At 34.9% G+C, this 22082-nt stretch overlaps 1 protein-coding gene across 1 annotated transcript in view; it reads left to right on the forward strand.

The window, feature by feature from the left end:
• The window catches only part of STXBP5 (syntaxin binding protein 5), a 163303-nt gene that overhangs the window by 9886 nt on the left and 131335 nt on the right, over positions 1-22082 (forward strand). The window contains 2 exon segments of the mRNA XM_007453212.1: positions 17382-17463; positions 20545-20645. Coding sequence (XP_007453274.1) covers positions 17382-17463; positions 20545-20645 — 183 coding nt within the window.

Below are 22082 nucleotides of genomic sequence, written 5' to 3' on the forward strand. Positions count from 1 at the left end.
AAGTAATGAAGGTCTAAATCTATAATTCAGGAGTCTGCAAACTTTTTCTGTAAAGTGCTAGATAGTAAATATTTTGGCTTCATTGTCTCTGACCCAGCTACTCAACACTGCCAATGTAGCGCAAAAGCAGCCATCCATAGACAATACGTGAAGGAAGGAGTGTAGATATTTCAATATAACTTTATTTATAAAATCAGGCAGTGGACTAGATTCAGCCCAGAAGCTGAAGTTTGCCATCCCTGCTTTAGTTTATTAGGCTTCCTTGCTTTTAAATTGGAGAGGAATACTCAGGAAGGAATTACTCCTGACATTTTTATAGTTAAGTTTCATAAATTACACTCGCATATCAGTTTAATCTTTTAGTCATAAATAGAAAACTATTTTAAAGAATCAATGATATATGGTACTGCTATATACCGAGTTAAATTATTTTCATAAGTATTTTTTGATCCTATGAAAGATGCATTATTTTTCTGGTGAATTATAATTAGTATGATAAGATGACTAATCAGGCATTGTTTGGGGACAGTTCAGTGATCAGTTCTATTATTGAAGTATTCAGCTTGTTTGAGCCCTTTACTTCCTAATTTTAATTTAAAATATATTGGCATTTGTAGCTTTTTCCTAATATTTTCATTAATATTATATAGAGCTATGTAGAAACATTTAGATACTTTTAAAAATAAAAGTGAATGTAAATATTTTATTAAAATATTGTGATTTCTTATATGTCTGCAAATTTTGATTAAAAATAAATCATTTACACTGTGGGAGAAAATAACCTGAAAAAATGTATTAACAACAATAACAAAAAAAACTCATAAAGCTCTTAGAAGCAAATTTAGGTGCATGGTTACCTTCTTTAAGAGTCAGATATGTTGCATGTCCCTTCTTGGAATGAACATACATGGGACAAATTGAAAACATTATATCCGCCATGAAAAATTTTTATAGTTGCACACTGTTCACATCGTTTTTCATTAGCAGTAAATATAAATTTTATTCAGTAAATAAGGCTAATTTCTACTTAGTTTCATTTCTCCAACTGGTGTTAATCCTTTTGGAAGTTGTTATATAAGACAAATGAAATGATGACATACTGAGCATATTTCTTTATATTTACTGGTGCTATGATTTAAAAATGAGCCTTGATCTAGAGTAACATTCCCTTAAACTGGGAGTGAATACAAAGGTTTTTAATCAAAAACAATAGCTAATACTTTTGGTTTTAGTACAGTCTTCGTTTGGAAGTTAGGGTTTGCTAAACACATGATGTTAATTGGAAAAATAATATAGACTTAGAAATTATATGGTAATTATTGTTAAATAATGTTTTGTTTTATGGTTTTTGGTTGTGTTTGCCTTTCAGTAAGGGCTCTCTGGAACTTCTGAAGCTTTTCCTGGTGAGGTTGTCTGTTGAAGAGTGATTAATCCTACCCTTTCTTGAAAGTGCATAATCTTTTCTTGTAATAGCAGCACTTCTGCTTTTTCACAGCAGTACTCTGCCAAAAGTGACTATAAATCTAGTGGCATCAACTATTGCAGTACTTTCTGCCAAATTGCTTTCCTTTTCTGTATTTTTTCCTTTTTGTCTTTTGAAAGGGAGGAAAAGTATTGAAACAGATTTTCCATCTATGCAGTCTTTGTGCTGTATTTTTCATAATGTGTTTTATTTTTCTTTTAAAATTCACTTGGCCATAGTTAAGAACTTAGCCATTAAACATCTGAGAATGGATGCTGGGATAAAAGATTGTTATATGATATGTGAGAATGTATGTTCCTTTTTGTTTCTTTAACCCAGGCCGTGATTATTTATGACTATATTTCATAGACGACTGAGCAAATGGTTCATTTGAAAGTATATTTATGTATCAAATGCCATTCTGAAGAATTGCCTGTGATAATAAATATAATTCATTTTGACCCCTTTAGAGACAGTCATAACTCCAAAGCAGTAAATAATAAGGATGAATATTTTTGAAGCACTCTCTTCAAAAATAATAAAAAATTCTTATTCAGAATAATAGTGGAAGCTGTAACTAGAGGCCTATTTCAACCCAGTTAATGCTATAATTATATTTTAGTCTAGATGCTGCAATTACTTTGTTTTGATGTTTCACTCACATGAAAAGAAAGCAGTTGACTGACAATTTTTCAAATACCATTTGACATTTACTGTAAAATATTACAGTTGTGTTGGATTAAGGAAGTTTTAAATGTTGACCTATGCATCTTTCATGGTTAATTTTAGCGTTTCGTTAAATTTTTACTTTAGAAATAGTGCACGTTATAGTTTTGCTTAAATAGCAGACTAGCAGGATGTTAGAATTGTGTGAGCAGTAAAAATTATGTCCACCCTTATAATCATGAGAATGTGGCTAGCTTCATTTCTTAACATATTAATTTTTTGGCAGACTTTACTTTATAGAGCAGTTTTGGCCTCACAGCAAAATTGAGCAGTAAGTACAGAGATTTCCCATATACCCCTGTTCCCACTCGGCACAGACTCCCCCATTATTAGCATCCCCCACTAGAGTGGTACATTTGTTACAATTGATGAACCTACATTAACACATCATCACCCAAAGTCCATAGTTTATGTTAGGGTTCATTCTTGGCATTGTACATACTGTGAGTTTTGACAAATGTATAATGACATGTATCCACCATTGTATTATCATATAGAACAGTTTCACTGCCCTAAAAATTTTCTGTGCTCTACCTTTTCATCCCTCCCTTTCCCCTACCTCTTGGTAACCAGTGATCCTTTTACTGTCTCCATAATTTTGCCTTTTTCAGAATGTTACATATTTGGAATCATACAGTAAGTAGCTTTTTCAGATTGTCTTCCACTTAGTAATATGCATTTAAGTTTCCTATGTTTTTTCATAGTTTCATAGTTGATAGCTCATTTCTTTTTAGTGCTATATAATATTCCATTGTCTGATGTACCACAGTTTGTTTATCCATTCACTTACTGAAGGACATCTTTAGTTGCTTCCAAGTTTGGGCAGTTTTGAAAAAGTGGCTCTACATATTCGTGCACAGGTTTATGTGTGGATATAAATTTTCATTTCCTTTGGGTAAATACCAAGGAGTGTGACTACTATATTGTATGTTTAGTTTTGTAAGAAACTGCCAAACTGTCTTCCAAAGATAGCTGTACCATTTTGTATTCCCACCAACAATGAACAAGAGCTCTTTTGCTGCACGTCATCGTCGTCATTTGGTGTTGTCAGTTCTGGATTTTGGCTCTTCAAATAGGTTTGTAGTGGTATCTCCTTATTCTAATATTCATTTCCCCAATGACATATGTGGGGCATCTTTTCATATGCTTATTTGCCATCTATATATCTCCTTTGGTGAGGTGTCTGTTAAGGTCTTTGGCTCATGTTTAATTGGGTTGTTTGTTTTGTTATTGTTGAATTTTAAGAGTTCTCTGTGTATTTTGGATCATGGTAGTTTATCAGATGTGTCTTTTGCAAATATTTTCTTCAGGTCTGTGGTTTATCTTGTCATTCTCTTGATGCTGCATTTCACAGAGCAGAAGATTTTGATCAAGTCCAGTTTACCATTTTTTTCTTTCATGGATGGTGCCTTTGGTGTTGTATCTAAAAAGTCATTGCCATACACAAGGTCATCTAGGTTTTCTCCTATGTTATAGGAGTTTTATAGTTTGGAGTTTTACATTTAGGTCTACCATGCGTTTTGGGTTAATTTTTGTGAAGGATGTAAGGTCTGTGTCTGGATTCATTTTTTGGTGGTACGGGGAGGGGAAGCGTTCCTAGGTCGTAGTCTTTGAGCGAGCCTGTGCTTCTGGACTGTGAACTACACGGGCGCGCCTCAATTCCCCTCTCCTCCCACTTCCCTCGGAGGAGTTAGGATGGCTAGAGTGGGTTGCAGTTGTATATTTCCCTTCCTTCAGGTCAGTTAGGCTCTGATAAGCCTCCCAGCAGTTTAGGCTCTCATTAGTTTCTCCAGAGGGCAGACCTTGTTATGAACAGAACGCTCCAGTGTATTTAAAAATGGTTGCTTTTCCCTTTCCCCCTCCTGGAAGTGGGAGGGGATTTTTCTCAGATAGTCACTGTGACAACCTGGTAGAGCCCATGGAGGTAAAACTCACTAATGTATGGGGATTCCTCCCATGACTGGGTCCTCCTGGAGTTTCTAACAGACTTGTCTACTTTAGGCCTCCAGCAGTTCATCAAGTACAGTTTACTTAGGTAGGTTTTCCTACCCCAGCACTGATTCCTGCAGAGGTGTCTGCTGGTTGGTTTGTTTCAGTAAGTTGTGAGTTTCTGTATTGGCCTATCTGTGTCTGCAATTTTAGGGGCAGCCATTTGCCCTGTGACCTCACTTGTCTTACGAATCTAAGAAGAGTTGTTGATTTTTAGTTTGAACAGCTTTTTATTTATTGTTAGGACGGAATGACCACTTGCAAATTTCTTATGTGCTGGACGACAAATAGGAAGTCTGTATTAATTTTTATAGGTGAAAAATACATGATCTTCAAAAAGAAGTTTTTAAATTGATGTTTGATGTTTGTCAAGCAGATGAAACTAGAGTTAGGGGTACTGTACTCTGAAAGTGAAAATAATTGCTATTTGACAAAGGCTTTGTATTGCAAATACATTCATAGGTCATAAAATACAAAATGAGATGTTCTTCACTATCTTAAACTTTGGTAAAGACTTAAGTTCTTGTTTTGCACATATTCCTATCAAGCTGATTAGAACTAGTTCAGATGGAAGAAGCAAATTTTTAGAAGTTTGGAAAGTAAGACCTGTGATGAGATATTAAGGGGATTCATAATAATTTTTCAGACTTTCTTCCTTCAAACAGAATAATTTAATTATTCATATGTATATATATACAATATGTGTGTATGTATATCAATATATGAATTTTGTGGAATATAATGCTTAGTTATACTTTTGCCCACAAGGTTTTGTAATTGTTCTGAACCATGGCTATATACGTTAGAATGATTTGTGGAGCTGAAAAAACAAAAAACAATGCCCAAACATGTGTTTGGATTTCTTCTCTAGATACTCTGATTCAGTGACTCTGGCATGGGGTTTGACATCTGTAATTTTTTTTTTATCTTAAATGTCCATGGATGCTTATAATGTAGGGCCAGAATTGAGAAGTGCTGGTTAAATGTTTGGTAGACAGGGTAGTAGAATTCTTAGTGAGGCAAATGGTGGATAAGAATCATGTTCAGTACAGTGTGTGTAGAAAGGATGTCATTTTAAAGCAATCATAACATCTTGAGACTTGCGGTATAACCAACCATAAGGAAATAAGCTGACACTTCGCTCTATCATTGCCTTTGGAGACAGGGCTGTGAAGCTGTACAAAATATTTATGAAGATGGAAAGGAACTGGAATTCCAGGTTTGAATTATTCCTCTTCCTAGCAGTGTATCACTGGATATGAGAACCAGCAATAAAAAAAAAAAAGACCATGGAGTCTAATTATGAGGTTGAAAAATCTAGTCTCAAACTTGAAGGTGATCCTCACACTGATGAGACAAAGGAGGCAGGCAAAGCAGTTCACAGAAGAGAACTCGGCAGCACACGTAGGTTGTCTTATTTATTACAGATCAGTATATGTATTTCCATTTTTTCTCTGGCTATCTGCTACTTTTAGAAATTTTATTTCTTTGAATAGTTCGTATTATCTTGACCAGGATAAATGTATGATGTACTGCCCCTTTTATTTGTTGCCCCCCATTTATTCCTCATAACAGTATAGAATAACAAAGAAATGAAAGCTTTCACGTGCTAATTGATTTGTTGTTGATGTTCAGGGTAAATGGTAGAGTTGGTCTGATGCTAAAGTTCACCCTCTTTTCGTTTTAAGGATGCTTTCATCAATATTCTTTGACCACACTATGGTGGTATTTAGATTTTAACTTCACTATTGAAAAATAACCACATTATGGGCCATTAAAAATAAAAATCATCCACTGATCTTTTACTCACAGAAAAGTAAGCCAATTCAGAGTAGACACCTTGAAGGCTTACTAGAATGCTTAAAGAGTTATGAATTACCCTGTTTGCTAAAAGTCTAAGAATGTACTAAAAGAAGTAGTAACAGAAGTTAGTGGAAATCTTCAGGGTTTCTGATGGATTAAAATTATGCTCTTGGGGCTTCCCTGGTGGCGCAGTGGTTGAGAGTCTGCCTGCCGATGCAGGGGACATGGGTTCGTGCCTCAGTCCAGGAAGATCCCACATGCCGCGGAGCGGATAGGCCCATGAGCCATGGCCGCTCAGCCTGCGCGTCCGGAGCCTGTGCTCCGCAACGGGAGAGGCCACAACAGTGAGAGGCCCGCGTACCGCAAAAAAAAAAAAAAATTATGCTCTTGGGTTTAGTATTTTTACTGTGGCAGGAAGCAACAATTTACCCTTAAAAGTCTTTCTTGGTTTGTTAGCAGAATATCTGCTCAAAGAAAGTTATTTCACAGAATATTACATAATGAAACATGGGATAATTTATTAGTCACTTATGAGTTCATGAAAAATACAGCTTTCCATATTCTTATTTTTAAACATTGCAGGATATAAGTGTATCTTTAGAAACTGCACAGGATATCAAAGTTCTCCAGTTCTTTTCCATTTTATAGGTACTCCAATCTTCTCTTTCTAGGTTGGAAAATTGAAGATGTCACTTCTCTAGATGTTGGAATAATGCCAGTACTTTCTTTGCCTTTTTCCTTGGTGACAGGAATTGATGAACAGATTCTCTGAGAAGGTACATAATCTTCAAAATCTTAACAGTTTCCTAAGTATATACCACTCTTGATATTACCACATTCTTCATAAAAGTAGAGGTTGTCAAATATGTGTATAATCAGTGGTAGTGGCAGCCGTGAAACTTGCCTAGGAGTTGTACTTTCAGAACTTATCACTGGCTGGGGTCCCATTGCCTGATTCTTTTACTATATTTTATTCTACTAGTCACAGGTGATGCCTGTTGAAGGAAACAAGGAAGTACCAACAGAATTCAATATGATTATATAAAAAGGAGGGAGGAAAACAAAAGAACAGCATGGACATAGAATACTGTAAGACAGGCTAAAGCCCAAATGAACTGACGATCGTGAAAGTAATTGGAAAGTGTTTTTTCTTTTCAAGCTAAATTCTTGTCTACAAAAATGAACACCATTTGGGAGTATCTGTGCACCTATCTGCTCTTTTGCTTTTATATTTCCATTACTAGAGTTTAAGACTTTTGAGGATAGGGACTATGATTTATATCCCCAATGCATATTAAAGTTCTCAATTAAGAGAAATGAGTGGGTTAAGCAGACATGGTTAAGGAATATTCTGTTGCTTGCTCTCTTTACCTTTTAAGAGCTAAAAGGTGGGAAATGTGGAGACAGAGTCTTTAGTGTAAGAAGCTCTGCTTTCTTTCTTCTTTTATTTGTGTTATTATTGCCATCCAGATGGTAATTTTTTTCCTGATAGGCTATAGGGTCTTTAGTGTTTGTGCGATAAGATTTTACAGTGGTATATTTAGGTATGGGTCTTATTTCATTTATCATTCAGGGTACTTCCATCTGAAGACACATTATTATTTTTTTTTTATTTAGAAGCTAAGTAAAATACATTTTTGTCCTGTTACTTCTTTGATAACATTTTTTTTCCTCTTATTCGATATTACCTTTCCTAAAAGTCTTTTTTTTTTTTTTGCGGTACATGGGCCTCTCACTGCTGTGGCCTCTCCCGTTGCGGAGCACAGGCTCAGGACGCGCAGGCCCAGCGGCCATGGCTCACGGGCCCAGCCGCTCCGCAGCACGTGGGATCTTCCCGGACCAGGGCACAAACCCGCGTCCCCTGCATCGGCAGGCGGACTCTCAACCACTGCGCCACCAGAGAAGCACCCTAAAAGTCTTTTATAGTGCATTTTTTTCCTTATATTTTCCAAGTTTTTTTAATCTTTTGGCTGTACTTTTTTTTTTTAGCAGGTTCTTAAAGTTATAGCAGACAAATATGTTCAGCTTACTATCTTGAACCAAAGCATCTTTTCCCTACTTTTTTTTTTTTTGCGGTACGCAGGCCTCTCACTATTGCGGCCTTTTCCGTCGCGGAGCACAGGCTCCGGACGCGCAGGCTCAGCGGCCATGGCACACGGGCCCAGCCGCTCCGCTGCATGTGGGAACTATTGCGGCCTCTCGCGTCGCGGAGCACAGGCTCCGGACGCGCAGGCTCAGCGGCCATGGCACACGGGCCCAGCCGCTCCGCTGCATGTGGGATCTGCCCACGAACTGCATCGGCAGACAGACTCTGAACCACTGCGCCACCAGGGAAGCCCAATAAATTGTTTTTTATATTGGAATTCCCTGAAAATTTTTTATATGTATATTTTAAGGATTAATGTGTATTTTACACTATTAGATGGAACATAAATGATCATGATTTATAAAGGAAAAGACATATTTTTCTTGGGATTTTACTTACGTGTTTCTAAAACCATACTGTTTCTTTATATGACTGAAGTTTTCATTTGTTTAAGAGAGCACTGCATTTTCGTTTTTTCTTATCTGTTGAATACATCCTGTGTTCAAATCTTGAATGAAATTAAAATGTTTAAAAATTGGGTGCAGGACAGAAAGAAAAAAGCTTAATCGCAAAAATGTTTAGTCTTATTTTGCCCTCTTACTATGCTGCATTTCATTTAGATTGCTAAATAGTTATATTCATTTGTTGCTTATAAAAGATATTTTTAAATCTCAGATAAAAGGGATTTTAAAATTATATTTAAGAATATAATGTTTTAACTTGTTTCATTAGTAACTACAATCATTTTTGCTTTAAATTCAGTCTTTTGTTTTTGGCTATTTGTTTTCATTCATTCAAGCTGATTCTTTTTTAAGATACGTTTTATTGAAATATTTGAATATACCATAAAATTCACCCTTTTAAAGTGTACAGTTCAGTGGTTTTCATTATATTCAGAGTTATGCAATCATCAGCACTTTTTAATTTCAGAACGTTTTCATTACCACAGTAAGAAACCTTATACCTGTTAGCAATCCGTCCCCATCACCCTCTCTACCCAATCCTTCACAACCACATATCTACTTTCTTTTTCTATAGATTTTATTTAGGACATTTCATATAAATGCAGTCATATAATGTCTAGTCTTTTATGATTGGCTTCTTTTACTTAGCGTGATATTTTCAAGGTTTATCTATATTGTAGTGTGTATTATTTCTTTTTCTGGCTGAATATTCCATTGTATAAGTCTACTACATATTATTTATCCAATGATCAGTTGATGGACATTTGGATTTTCCTCTTTTTTGGCCATTATGAATAATGCAGCTGTGAACATTTGTGTAGAAGTTTTGTGTAGGTATGTTTTCATTTCTCTTATTTTTATCCATAGCAGTGGAATTGCTGAGTCATGTTAACTCTGTGTATATATTAGAGGAATTACTGCTCTATTTTCCAAAGTGGCTGCACCATTTTACATTCCTCCCAGCAATAATTGAGGGTTCTAATTTCTCCACATCCTCACCAAACCTTGTTGTTGTCTTTATTACAGCTATACAAGAGGGTGTGAAGTGATATTTCATTACGGTTTTGATTTGCATTTCCCTAATGACTAATGATGCTGAGCATCTTTTCATATATGTTTTGGCTATTCGCATATCTTTTGAGAAATGTCTATTCATTTTTCTTTCCCCATTTTTAAATTGGGTGGTCTTTTTGTTCAGTTGTTAAAGCTCTTTATATATTCTGGATATTAAATCCTTATAAGATATGATTCACAAATATTTTCTCCCATTCCGTGGATTGTCTTTTCACTTTCTTGGTGTCCTTTGAGGCACAAATGCTTTTAGTTTTGGTGAAGTCCAATTTATCTTTTTTTTTTCTTTGTGGCTTGTGCTTTTGGTCTTATATCTAAGAAACCATGACTTTATCTGAGGTCACAATGATTAACTCGTATGTTTTCCTCTAAGAGTCTTACAGTTTTAGCTCTTACATTTAGATCTCTGTTCCATTTTGAGCTAGCATTTGTATATAGTGTGAGATAGGGATCCAAATTCATTCTTTTTCATGTGGATATCCATTTGTCCCAGTACTATTTGTTGAAAAGACTGTTCTTTCTCCATTAAAGTGTCTTGACATCCTTGTCAGAGTCAATTGATCATAAATATTTGTTTCTGGACTTTTAGATCATTCCGTTGATCTATATGTCTACCCTTATGCTAATACCACACTGTCTTGATTACTATAACATTGTAGTAAGTTTTGAAATTGGGGAATTGTGAGTCTTCCAACTTTTTTCTTTGTCAAGATTATTTTGCTGTTCTGGGTTCCTTGCATTTCCATGTGAATTTTAGGATCAGCTTGTCAGTTTCTGTAAACAGCTGGGATTCTGATATTGTGTTAATTTTGTAGGTCAGTTTGAATATTGCCATCTTCACAATTATTATGTCTTCTGTTTCATGAGTATGGGATGTCTTTCCATTTACTTAGATCTTGTTTCAACAATGTTTTGTAGTTTTCAGTGCACAAGTCTTGCACTTCTTTGGATAAATTTATTCCAAAGTATTTTATTCTTTGTGACATTCTTATAAATGGAATTATTTTCTTAATTCCACTTCAGATTGTTTATTGCCAGTGTGTAGAAGTGCAGTTGATTTTTGTATATTGATCTTTTGTTGTGCAACCTTGCTGACCTCATTTATTCATTCTAATAGTTTTTTATTGAATTTTTTAGTTTATTGTAAATTTTCAGATTTTGAATTTTCCATCTACAAGATCATGTAGTGATAGTTCTACTTTATTTCTTCCTTTGCAACATGGACACTTTGTATTTCTTTTTCTTGCCTGTTTTCCCTGGCTAGAACATCCTGTATAATAATGTTGAGTAGTAATGGTAGAAGTGGACATCCTGTCTTTTTCCTGAGCTTAGCACAAAAGCATCCAGTCTTTCAGCATTAGTATAATAATGTTAACTTTGGGTTTTTCATATATGGCCTTTGTCAAGTTGAGGAAGTTCCTTTCTCCTTGAGTGCTTTATCATGAAAGGGCATTGGATTTTGTCAAAGGCTTTTTCTGTTGGGATGATCATGTGGTTTTCTTCCTTTATTCTACTAATAGTGTTTTGATTCTGTTTTTTGAAGACAGGGTTGTTTACTCATTTTAGCATCTTATTTAACTTTACTAAGGACTGTTCCTCTCACATGGCTATAGTCTCTAAAATGTTTGTTGGCTCATCATTTTACACATGATGATATTTGTAAGGAGACTATTCTAATTCTAGTTGAAATTTTGAGATACAGAACTCCAGATTTTGAGAAAGAAAACTCCAGCTTTTTGCTTATTCTGCTTGTCCATAGTGCTTCATTATTAAAATAGGTGTTTATTACCATGAACAAACATGAAAAATGAACCTAGAAAAAAATTTTTGATTGGTTTATTGTTTATGCCTAATTGGTTTTATGGTGTTTACTTTCTACTAAAAGTTACATTTGGTCTAGTTTTATTGTTTTAGACAAGTCTGACTTTAGTGATACTGATTTTAAGTATTTCCTCATTGTTAATTCTCCAGTTTTAAAAGGACTTAAAATAAGTCAGGAAGTGACATTTACATGTGAAAATTGGCTGTTTGGGCAGTGAGGTTTGATTTGTGTGTGTGTCTGCCTGTCTATGTTCTGGTGTTAGACTGTTTGGGTTCAAACCCCAGCATCCTTACTAACTAGCTGTTTGGCTTTGGCTAATTTAATTAACCTTGTTGTACATAGTTTCCTAATTTGTCAAAACAGAGCTTATAATAGAGGGTACTCCTTGTGAGGTAATACATGTATAGTGCTTGACACATTAAGTGTTCAACAAGTCTTAACTACTATGATGATGATGATGTACTTAAAAGCCTCCAAATTCCTCTTTTCTCTCTCCCTTTCCAACCAAATATATATGTATATATAATAACCATTTAGACAATAGGATGAATGCTTATTTTGATTTTTAATTTGTGGTACAATATTATAAAATAAAAGATTTTACTGGATCTAGTCTTTGTTTCTGCTTATCTGTCATTACATATGTCTTCCTGATTATTCTTCATTAACTGGTAGGTTTATTATGTTATTTTTTTCCTTAAATATTTCTTTTTCCCCTATTGCTTGGCATTACTAAGTATTAACAGTTTTATTAAAAAATGCAGGACATTTGGTCCTGTCTAAAACACTCATAAGACATTTGGTCCATGCCAAAAGTTTCTTTAAATTTAGTCCTATTCAAAATGCCCATGAGCATATTTGTTCTACGCAAAATGGTTTTGGACAGGACCCAATATCAGGAACCTTTTGGTGTGGACCAAATGTCTTATGGTTGTTTTAGACAGGACTGAATGTCTGCTCACCCTGAGGATCATGTCTGAACTCAGAGATCATGTCTGTATTCAACGACTCTGCTCCCAACCAAAGAGCCTTACCTTCAGCAGCTCCTCTTCAGGAGTTCTAATGGTGCTTATCTGGACAAAAACCATGAGTGTAGCTGTGCAGGAAGAGTCTGGCCTGTGTCATGGGTCAGGTAAACGGCTGGTTTACTCCAGAAACAAAGATGACTGGTTGGTTAGGTAGACATTAAAGCTCTTGATAGGTGAGCAGTAGAAAAATTGAGACTAAAGGTATCTAAGATAGGAAGATTGCAACATTTTTAAAAGGATACATTGGAGTTCAGAATTAGAAAGTAAGATAAATTGACACCAAGAAATATTCAGTGTAGCCTGTAATTTGGATTTGCCTTACAGTGGATTCATGTGTATATAAAAGGGCAGATGTCAGATCAATAAGTGAATATTTCTACATATAAAAAATATCTTTGCAGATTGTTTATATGTAATCTTTCCTTTTGGTTTTTCTTCATTTTAATTTCAGATGCTTTGTTTTCTCATGTAGTTTTGAACATAGCCACAATAAATGTGAATTTTCCAAGAAGACCTTTGTTGTAGTGAGTGACCATTTTTTAATAAAACTGTTAATACTTAGTAATGCCAAATATTAGGAGAACCATATATGCAATAATCATTATAGGTAGGAAAGGATATGAATATTTGCATCTATGACATGGTCTTTTGTGATCTAACATATTGAGTTGACATTCTTACATTACGATTTGTTCACTGTAAGATAACTTTAATTCTTGTTAAAGTAGTGAATACATTGTGTTAAATAATGATAATAGCCACCATCTGGTTAGTCTGCAGTTTTAATTCTCACCACCATTCTGCAAGCTAGACTAGATAGCATTTTATAGAGAAACTTGAGTGGTGTAATAATTCTCCACAGATCCCAGCAACTAATTATGGAGCTGGCATTGTCTTGAAAGTAGGTGTCTTAATTCTCGCTGTGCCTCAGATGTTCCTGTGGCACCTAAACAATAACAGTGGACACAACAACAACAACAAAATACCCACTCAAGCTTCTTCTCCAGCAATTTGGGTTTAGTAAATCTGCAGTAGAGCCAGAATTCTGATACCACCAGGATTGAGAACTACTTGCTCTGAAACGTGTGTTCTTTCCACACTAATATCTCTTGATTATATATAAGCAATATCCATTACTTAAAATTTAATTTTAAACTTTGTTATTATGAAGTAATGATTTGTTATAAAAATTTTCCCCATAGGGCTTTTTTAGTGTTAGGACCCTTCAGGGTTGGCTGCAGCACAGTACTACCCTTTCCAAAGGAAAAGGGAAATAAATCAGTAGTAACCTTGGGGGAAAAAACCCCCCAAAACACTTCTCTGAGCCTCAGAATTATCGTCTGTGAAATATGGGTAACAAACTTTTATTTATTTATTTGTTTTTGTCCGTGCCACGCGGCTTGTGAGATCTCAGTTCCCCGACCAGGGATTGAATCCAGGCCCCAGCAGAGAAAGCCCAGAATCCTAACCACTAGGCCACCAGGGAACTCCTGGGATAACAAACTTCTAAAGTTACTGTGAGGATTTAAGAAACGGTGGCTAAAACTTAGTAGATACTCAGTAAGTGGTTCTTATTTTTAAGAAAATATATTTACCGTCTTAGCTAGAAGTAAAATGGCTATATTAATACTAATGTCATAAAAAGTGTAGTTTTGTCTAGAATAGTGTCACACACAGAGTAAGAGTAAACCTTTCTTGATCTCCATATAACTGACTTCCTGGATTTACACTTTTGTTTTTTAATCTATTTAGTTTTTCATATTTTATTTACTTGTTTGGTTGCACCGGGTCTTAGTTGTGGCAGGCATGCTCCTTAGTTGCGGCATGCATATGGGATCTAGTTCCCTGACCAGGGATTGAACCCGGGCTCCCTGCATTGGGAGCTCAGAGTCTTAACCACTGTGTCACCAGGGAGGTCCCTACAGACACTTTTCATTCTCTGTGAATAAATATTGATAGATGCCCACTGCATACTGAAGTTTCAAGACCAGTAGGCTATTTTCCAGGAGGCCCAAATTAGTAAAGGTGTTTGCATATTCTTTACTTACCGTGAATCTGTTTTGTGTATTCACAAATCTGTTTGTGCCTTTTATGTTTGATATTATAATCAAGAAATTCACTTTAATAATGTATAATAATAATGATGAAATGTGAATGCAAATAGTGTTTTTAAAAATACAAAAATACAAAATAGATACTTTGGAAAGACTTCATGAATGTTAATCAGTTAAAATTTCCTGTCTGATGCTATGTGGATGAGAAAGCAGCAGATGACTGGAAAAGAAATGATAAGACTCTGCGAATGCTGCACTTAGTTTGCATTTCCCGTATCTTTAGAATGCCATTTAAAAAAGTAAACTGCAAATCTTATACCCGGGTAGTTACAGCTATGTTTTATTTAAGAAAAACAGTTCTGAACCCTAAGTAATAGATCCACACTTAAAGAAAATAATATTTGCCGAATATCACAAGATTAGCAGAACTGTGTATGTGTTTTTGGTGGCGATATGCGGGCCTCTCACTGTTGTGGCCTCTCCCGTTGTGGAGCACAGGCTCCGGACACGCAGGCTCAGCGGCCATGGCTCACAGGCCCAGCCGCTCCAAGGCATGTGGGACGAGCCCATGTCCCCTGCATTGGCAGGCAGACTCTCAACCACTGCGCCACCAGGAAAACCCAGTAGCTTACATTTTTAATTAACTTAGTTAATCCTGATCTGGTCAGATAAGAGAAATTTTACTCCATTTATATAAGGTGGGAATATAGAATATGCCAATTGGTGCCAGAAAGAATACTAACTGGAAAGATTAGAATTACTTAGAAATTAGTAATTTCTTAGACTTACTTAGAAATTAGTAATTTCTTAGACTTACTTAGAAATTAGAAATACTGGCTAAAAGGTGAAGGTCTTCGCTGTCCTCTGACAAAAGAAATGGATGAACAGAAATGTAGACTTATCTTTGACCTATCGGTGTGACGTGGCACTACCAAGTGCCAATAGTAGCAATTTCAAATTTAGCTTCATGTAGTTGCATTTGGGCAAGTGATGTAGCAAAAATACTACTACTGATATTAATAATAGTAATAAAAATTTTGAAGTATTTAAAGAGTAGGGTACTGTAGGCTAAACATGTTCAGTTAGTCTACTAGTTTATGAAATAATAGAAGAGTTAATTGCTAGTAATAAAATAAAAGCCATTGAAAATAAATGTCACCTAGAAAGACTTCTAGAAATCAAAGGGAAAAAATATATATAGAAAATAGGAATTTAACCTTTTGGTACAATTATTTTTAATTAAGAAGAACCATAGACCTGTTACTTGCTGGGTAAAAATATGATGAGCACAATAATGAAATTCTTTTACACTTATTATTTTGCTGTCTGCTTTGTACCAGTTTTCATTGAAATACTTGTCTATATATATTGTGGCTACCTATACATTCACATTTATTGCATTTTGTTGCTTGTTTTGCATTTTTACTGATATATCTTCTCTGTCTGGCTAGGATTGGCTAGGAATTCATTTAAAATCACCTTCTATCGTGTGTTTTGGTTAATAGTATTCACTAAAATAGAGTGGGCAAAATTCACTTTCATAATATTGCATGTGTGGTACAGAATGTCACTTGTTAGTAAATTCATTATGCTTTGATACTTGCCACATACCGCAGTTTTCATTAATATCTATATTTCTTTTTCATTATGTAATATGTTTTTCGTGATTTTTCTTTGTCTTTCTAGAACTTATTGTATCTTCCTCCATATAAATCATACACAACATAAAAAAAAATAGGAAGAACCATAGGGCATGTACTAATAGAATATAGAAATAGTCTGTTCACTTGAATGTGACTTTGTATAAATAGGGCTATAATTTTATTAAATCCCATCAAATTTTATTTTTAGATTTAACTTTTTATTTTCAATTAATATTAAGTAGTGAAAATATTAGTGTAGCAGTGTGTTAAAATGGCTAACTTATCTCAAGTTTATGAAGGTAAAAAGAGTATAACAATACCTGGCATGTAGTAAGTTCTGTAAGTGTTTGGAGTTTTTTGTTTTTGTTTTTTTACTCAGCATAACTTACCAATTAAGAGTATAGACTCTGGAGCTAGAATGCTTGTTCAAATTCAATTTGTGCTATACTTTCTAGTTGTATGACTTGGGACAAGTTAATTTCTCTGTGCTTCAGTTTTCTTATCTGTTTATATGGGGGAAATTACATATTCTTCATGGTTGTGAGGATGAAATGAATTAATATATATGACAAGTTTACTATAATACTTAACATATAGAAAGTGCTGTGTGTTTCCTGTTATATGCAAATTAATGGATATTTACATATTAATCTGTGTTCAAGCGTATTGTAAAACATTGATACATTCATTGGTGATATAACCTGCCACAATTACAAACATAGTTATGTGGTTCTTCATTATATTTTTAGCTTACACTGTTTAAAAATGACACTACAGGAATGAAAGATGCCAGGAAGAAGATTGTACCTAAAAGCAATATTCTAAAGTGACATTTGTCTACTTTTCAGATTGCTTTCTTGACTTCAGCAAAATTGGAAGCGCTACAGATCAGCTCCCTTTTCTCTTCTTTTTACTTTAAGGGAAAGAAAAAGACTTGGGCCAGAGTAAAGTATATTAAATATATGTAGCTTGGTTCTGTATATTGCTGTTTTTAATTGTTTTTTTCTAGAAGGGACAGTTGTCTTATTTCTGTTAGACCTGAAATCTCTGAAAATTCTGATTATCAACAGGAACTAGCTGATTAGATTGCTGTGTAATCACCTAACTCTAAATCTCAACCTTAGTAAATAGCCTGTATCAGGTCATTGAAATATTTGAGTCTATTATATAACTTATCAATTGCTATAAAAAAGCTCACACATATCATAAACTCCTTAATGAAATTAATGACAGGTTTGGTCGTCCAGGAGTAGAATGTTACTGCCAGCATGACAGTGGAGCTGCAGTAATCCAGCTCCAGTTCCTGATTAATGAGGTTAGTGAATTGCTTTAATCTCACCTGCTTATGTATGAAATAGGGCCACATCCCATCTTTCAGAATTCTTGCATGCAATTATATTTAAATATTTGAACAAAAATGAATTTCTTGTAGGTCAGAGCTAACAGTAATTCACTTCAAGGCATCATCACAGACAGTTACATAAATAATGTAAGATATTTCTCAAAACAGTATTGAAAATAGAATGGCATAAGGTAGATCTTTTTGGTACAGTGTGCTGCATTTAAATTTTATTTCAAGAATATTGAAAGTTATGCAACATATAAAAATCTACATTAAAGTGTTTTCAAAGATTGACCTTATTATAAATAACAAATTGTATTTCTCCAGTGGGCTGTTTTGAAATACATCCAGGAAACCAGAATCCATTAGAAACTGGTTATTGTCCAAAGTTCTTGTTGTGTCACTTATTGGTTGACGTAATTGATGCCCTTCTTTCTGATAGAGTGTAAAGTTTGGAAGGAGCTAGAGATACATCATTTTATTAGCAGAGTAAACAATGTGTTTGCATGTTTTAAAAAAGTATGAGCAGCTCTGACAGTAGATGTTTACTGCAAGTAGTGACAGGCAGGAGAAGCTAGAAGGAAAAGCTAGAAGCTAGAAAAGCTAGAAGAAAAATTACTCTAGAAAAGATTCTGCTGTACTTAGATGTGAGGATAGTTTGTGGGCATTTTTTTTGCCCCTAAGTCCTTGGGTTTCGTGGAATAAATTTCTAGATATATATGAGAGAAAAAAAATACTCGATACTTTCGGCTTTTGATAAATCTTTTCTTCACATCAGAGGATTTAAGAGAGGCAGTATTGATGTAAAGAGTTAAAGAGTGTAATATAAAAATTTTAGTAAAACTGTGATCCAAATGATATGCAATCGTGTAGGTTCTTCAGGGTCAGAGGAAGTGTTTAAAAACTTCAGTATTCTGTGTAGGGCTGAATAATAGGCATCGTAAAATGTTAAAATACACATAAAAATTTCACAGTGTAGAAAGTTGTTGAATCCATATGAGATTATTTTTCCTTTTTTTAAAAAAAATTTTATTATGAAATAATTAGACTGGCAATTCGTTTCAGAATAGAGAGGTCCTGTGTACCCTTCCCCCATTTCCCCCAATAGTAACATTTTATGTAACAATAGTAAAATATTAAACCAGGAGAAAGACATCAATACAATACTCTTAACTAGACTACAGACCTTATTTACATTTCACCACCAGTTTCTACATGCGCTCATTGTGTGTATGTGTGCAGAGTTTCATGCAGTTTTATTCCCTGCATACATTTCGTGTAATGACCAGCAGGAACAAGATTACAAATCGGTCCCATCACTGTGAAGTCATGCCCTCGGGCTACCCCTTTATAATTAATTGCACCCCCTCCTGCTCTCAGTCCCTAATCCCTGGCAACCGCTAACCTATTCTCCATCTTTTACTTGTGTTGAGATAATTTTTTTTTAAGCAGTATGAACCAATGTAAATAACACATTGCAAATACATTACTTATATGCCTAAAGTTTAGAAATCTTAACTAGTTGATGCTCTCATTATTCATAACACAAGCTGCTTTTCTGTAGAATTTATCATAAAGTTCTTTGCTATGACTGTTATTTTACATGCTTAAATGTTACATTTTTAAGTACTTAAAAATGACAGTTTTAAAAAATGCTTAGCAGAATATGAATATTTACACTGTGATGGCTATGGGAATCTGACAATTGGGAGTAGCTGTTTGCTTTCAGTTTTGGAAAAGCACATGTAGGTAAGTGAGCCACCGCAGGCGGTCAGCAGTGATTGCCCTTTTGGCCCCACATCTTCTCTTCTTCCTTGAAGATACAAAGATGGGGCAAACACCTTGAGAAAGAAGATGACCTGGTCTGAAACTGGTGGAAGTAAGAATGAAGAGTACAAAGCTTTGATACTCTGAATCCTTTTAGTTTCTCTGCTTCAAAGTGATAGAGATAAGAGGATGCTTTCTAGTGAAAGGAAGAGTATGTGGGCTTCCTGTATTTCTGTTTTCCAGTAGTCATGTGGTAGCAATAGGAGTTACACAGCAGAGGAGCCCTCATAGAATTTCAAATTGGAAAGCACTTGGAGAGATCATTTAATGTAAATCTTGTCTTCAGAGCTATTTTAGTGCTCTTAGATAAATGAGAAACTCTCCTATTTTAAAAGAGGGAAATTTTAAGATTTCTCATAATAACCTAAAGGACTGGAATTGCACATCTTTTATGAAATTAAAGTTCTTCGTGTTGCATCTTTTGTCTTATTCTCTCAGTGTAGATGAGGAATATCTTCCTCTTTTGAGGAAAAATATTCACATGTCTTAATAAATCAGCCTTAGCCTACAGATTCTTAATCCTATTCACACATCAGAATCACCTCTGGAGATTTTAAAAAATACACCTGCAATGGTCCTTGCTCTGAAATTTCTGATTTGTCAGGTCTGGGGTGAAACTGAGCCCCTCGCATGATTCTCACATACTGCCAAAGGTTTTCTTCTCCAGACTTAATCGTATTTAATAGTATCAGCTGTTTTAACTTTCTAAATTAGTCAGATTTTTCAGCCCTTTGGACATTGAAATTATACAGTGCTGAATGCTGTTTTTGTTTTCCATATCATTCTAGTAGTAGAATTATGATCCAAGCAGAGTACATTCATAAGGATTTGTCTTAAGCCAAATAAAATGGGAAGGTTACTTCATATCATATAGTCAAGGAAGGATGAATAATAGGGACCAAGTAACTTATAGTCTGACTTCTAATTTTACATAGCTAGTTATCAACTATAACTATATCCAACTAGATCCTAGTACACTTTTAGTTTATAAGGTGTTAAATTATACTTTAAATTGTTGATGTTGAAATATAATTTTTATACATACGTATACACATAATACACTCTTTTACATCTGCTGTTTAGAATTTGGGTGAGGCAGATGTTTCTCAGAACTAAATCTATTGGCAGAGAGTTTTGAAATTTGGGAAGATTTTTTTGGTAGCTCTTTAGTAGCATTAATGTTTGTAAATGTATTCTATATAAAATATATTACACTTTATTTTTAAGGGAGCTCTTGTGAGTGCCTTGGCTGATGACACCTTACATTTATGGAATTTACGTCAAAAGAGACCTGCCATACTACATTCACTTAAATTTTGCAGAGAAAGGTAAGCATTTTCTCAGTTATTTTATATATATATATATATATATATATATGTTATTTGCTATTCTTTTTTGAAATTTTCCTGAATTTTATTCTTTAATTTCATTTTTTTGTGATGGATTTTATGCACAATCTAAAAACTAATTCAAAAACTTCAAAGCATATACGATAAAAAGCAAGTTTCCTTCCTTTCCAGACCCATCTTCCTCTCCAGAGGTACCCACATAAATTTCTTTTGTGTCCTTCTAGAAATACTTACAGTCTGTATACATAAGCAGAAATCTCTCCGTATAGCTATTTTATTTGCATAAAAGGGAAGGCATTACATATTCTTTCTGTAACTTGTGTTCACTTAGCAATATATCTGATAGGTCGTTTCATATTGGTATATTTAAATCTTCTTTAGTCATTTTCATAACTGCATGATATTTCATTGTATCGAAATGCCATATTTTATTCAGTCAGACTTCATCAATTGACTGGGCATTTGATATATCCAGGACTGGATTTGATATAAATGGACACATATCATTTTCAGCCTGCTGTTCATTATGCTCTGTGATGTTACATATATTTCTTTGTCCACTTACACAAGTATATCTGTAAGATAAATTTGTAGACGTGGAACGACTTGATCAAAGAAATCTCTCACATGACCTGAGTTTTGTGCTTTGATTTGAAAGGCCATTTTCACTCCAATTTTATTAAACGTTCTCCCATATTTTTTTATAGTGCTCTTATAGCTGCATTTTTATGCTTAAATTTTGATTTATATGGAACTTATTTTGGCATGAACTATGAGTAAGGAATATAGTCGCCCCTTCCCCATTGCTTATGAGATATATTTTTGGTGTGTGTTTGTGTGTTAAGGTTAAGAAATCTGGGTCTAGCTAGTATCTAAATGCAGTGGAGTTAGTGTCAGGCCATGCCTGTGGGAAGGCAGGCATTAGACTGCCCAATCCATGTCCAAGGATCAGGCCATGTCCCTGTTTTGATAAATATCAATCCATTCAGGTTGTATACACTGATCAGTCTGTTTGTGAGCCTGGGCTTCTGCCCACAGTGGCTTTCTAAAGTAGGCAAGCTAAAGAGGCTGCTGGGAATATAGCAATCCAGACTTCTCTGGCCAACGCCAGGGCATGTCTACATTGTATGCCAGGCCAGAGCTGGCAGGGGGTCAGTAGCAAAGATTGCTATTGGGCTACATCTTGTCTGGGAAGATAAATCATCTAAGTGGCTTGGAATCATGTTCTACTTCTAGGAGAAGTAGAAGGAGGGGTTAATGGAAGGAGGGAGGGATGAGATAGGGGAGGAAAAGCAAGCAAAAAGTCAAGGTTCATTCTTTTCTGCCTGATGGGAGTAGGGCTATCTCAACTTGCTGGGCAGAGTTTCTTTGTCTGTTTGCCAGTGGGATCTCAAGGGGAGCCCTCCATCAGCCTCA

The sequence above is a fragment of the Lipotes vexillifer genome, unplaced genomic scaffold, assembly GCF_000442215.2.
Source record: "Lipotes vexillifer unplaced genomic scaffold, Lipotes_vexillifer_v1.1 scaffold1161, whole genome shotgun sequence".
In the NCBI taxonomy this organism is placed as follows: domain Eukaryota; kingdom Metazoa; phylum Chordata; class Mammalia; order Artiodactyla; family Lipotidae; genus Lipotes; species Lipotes vexillifer.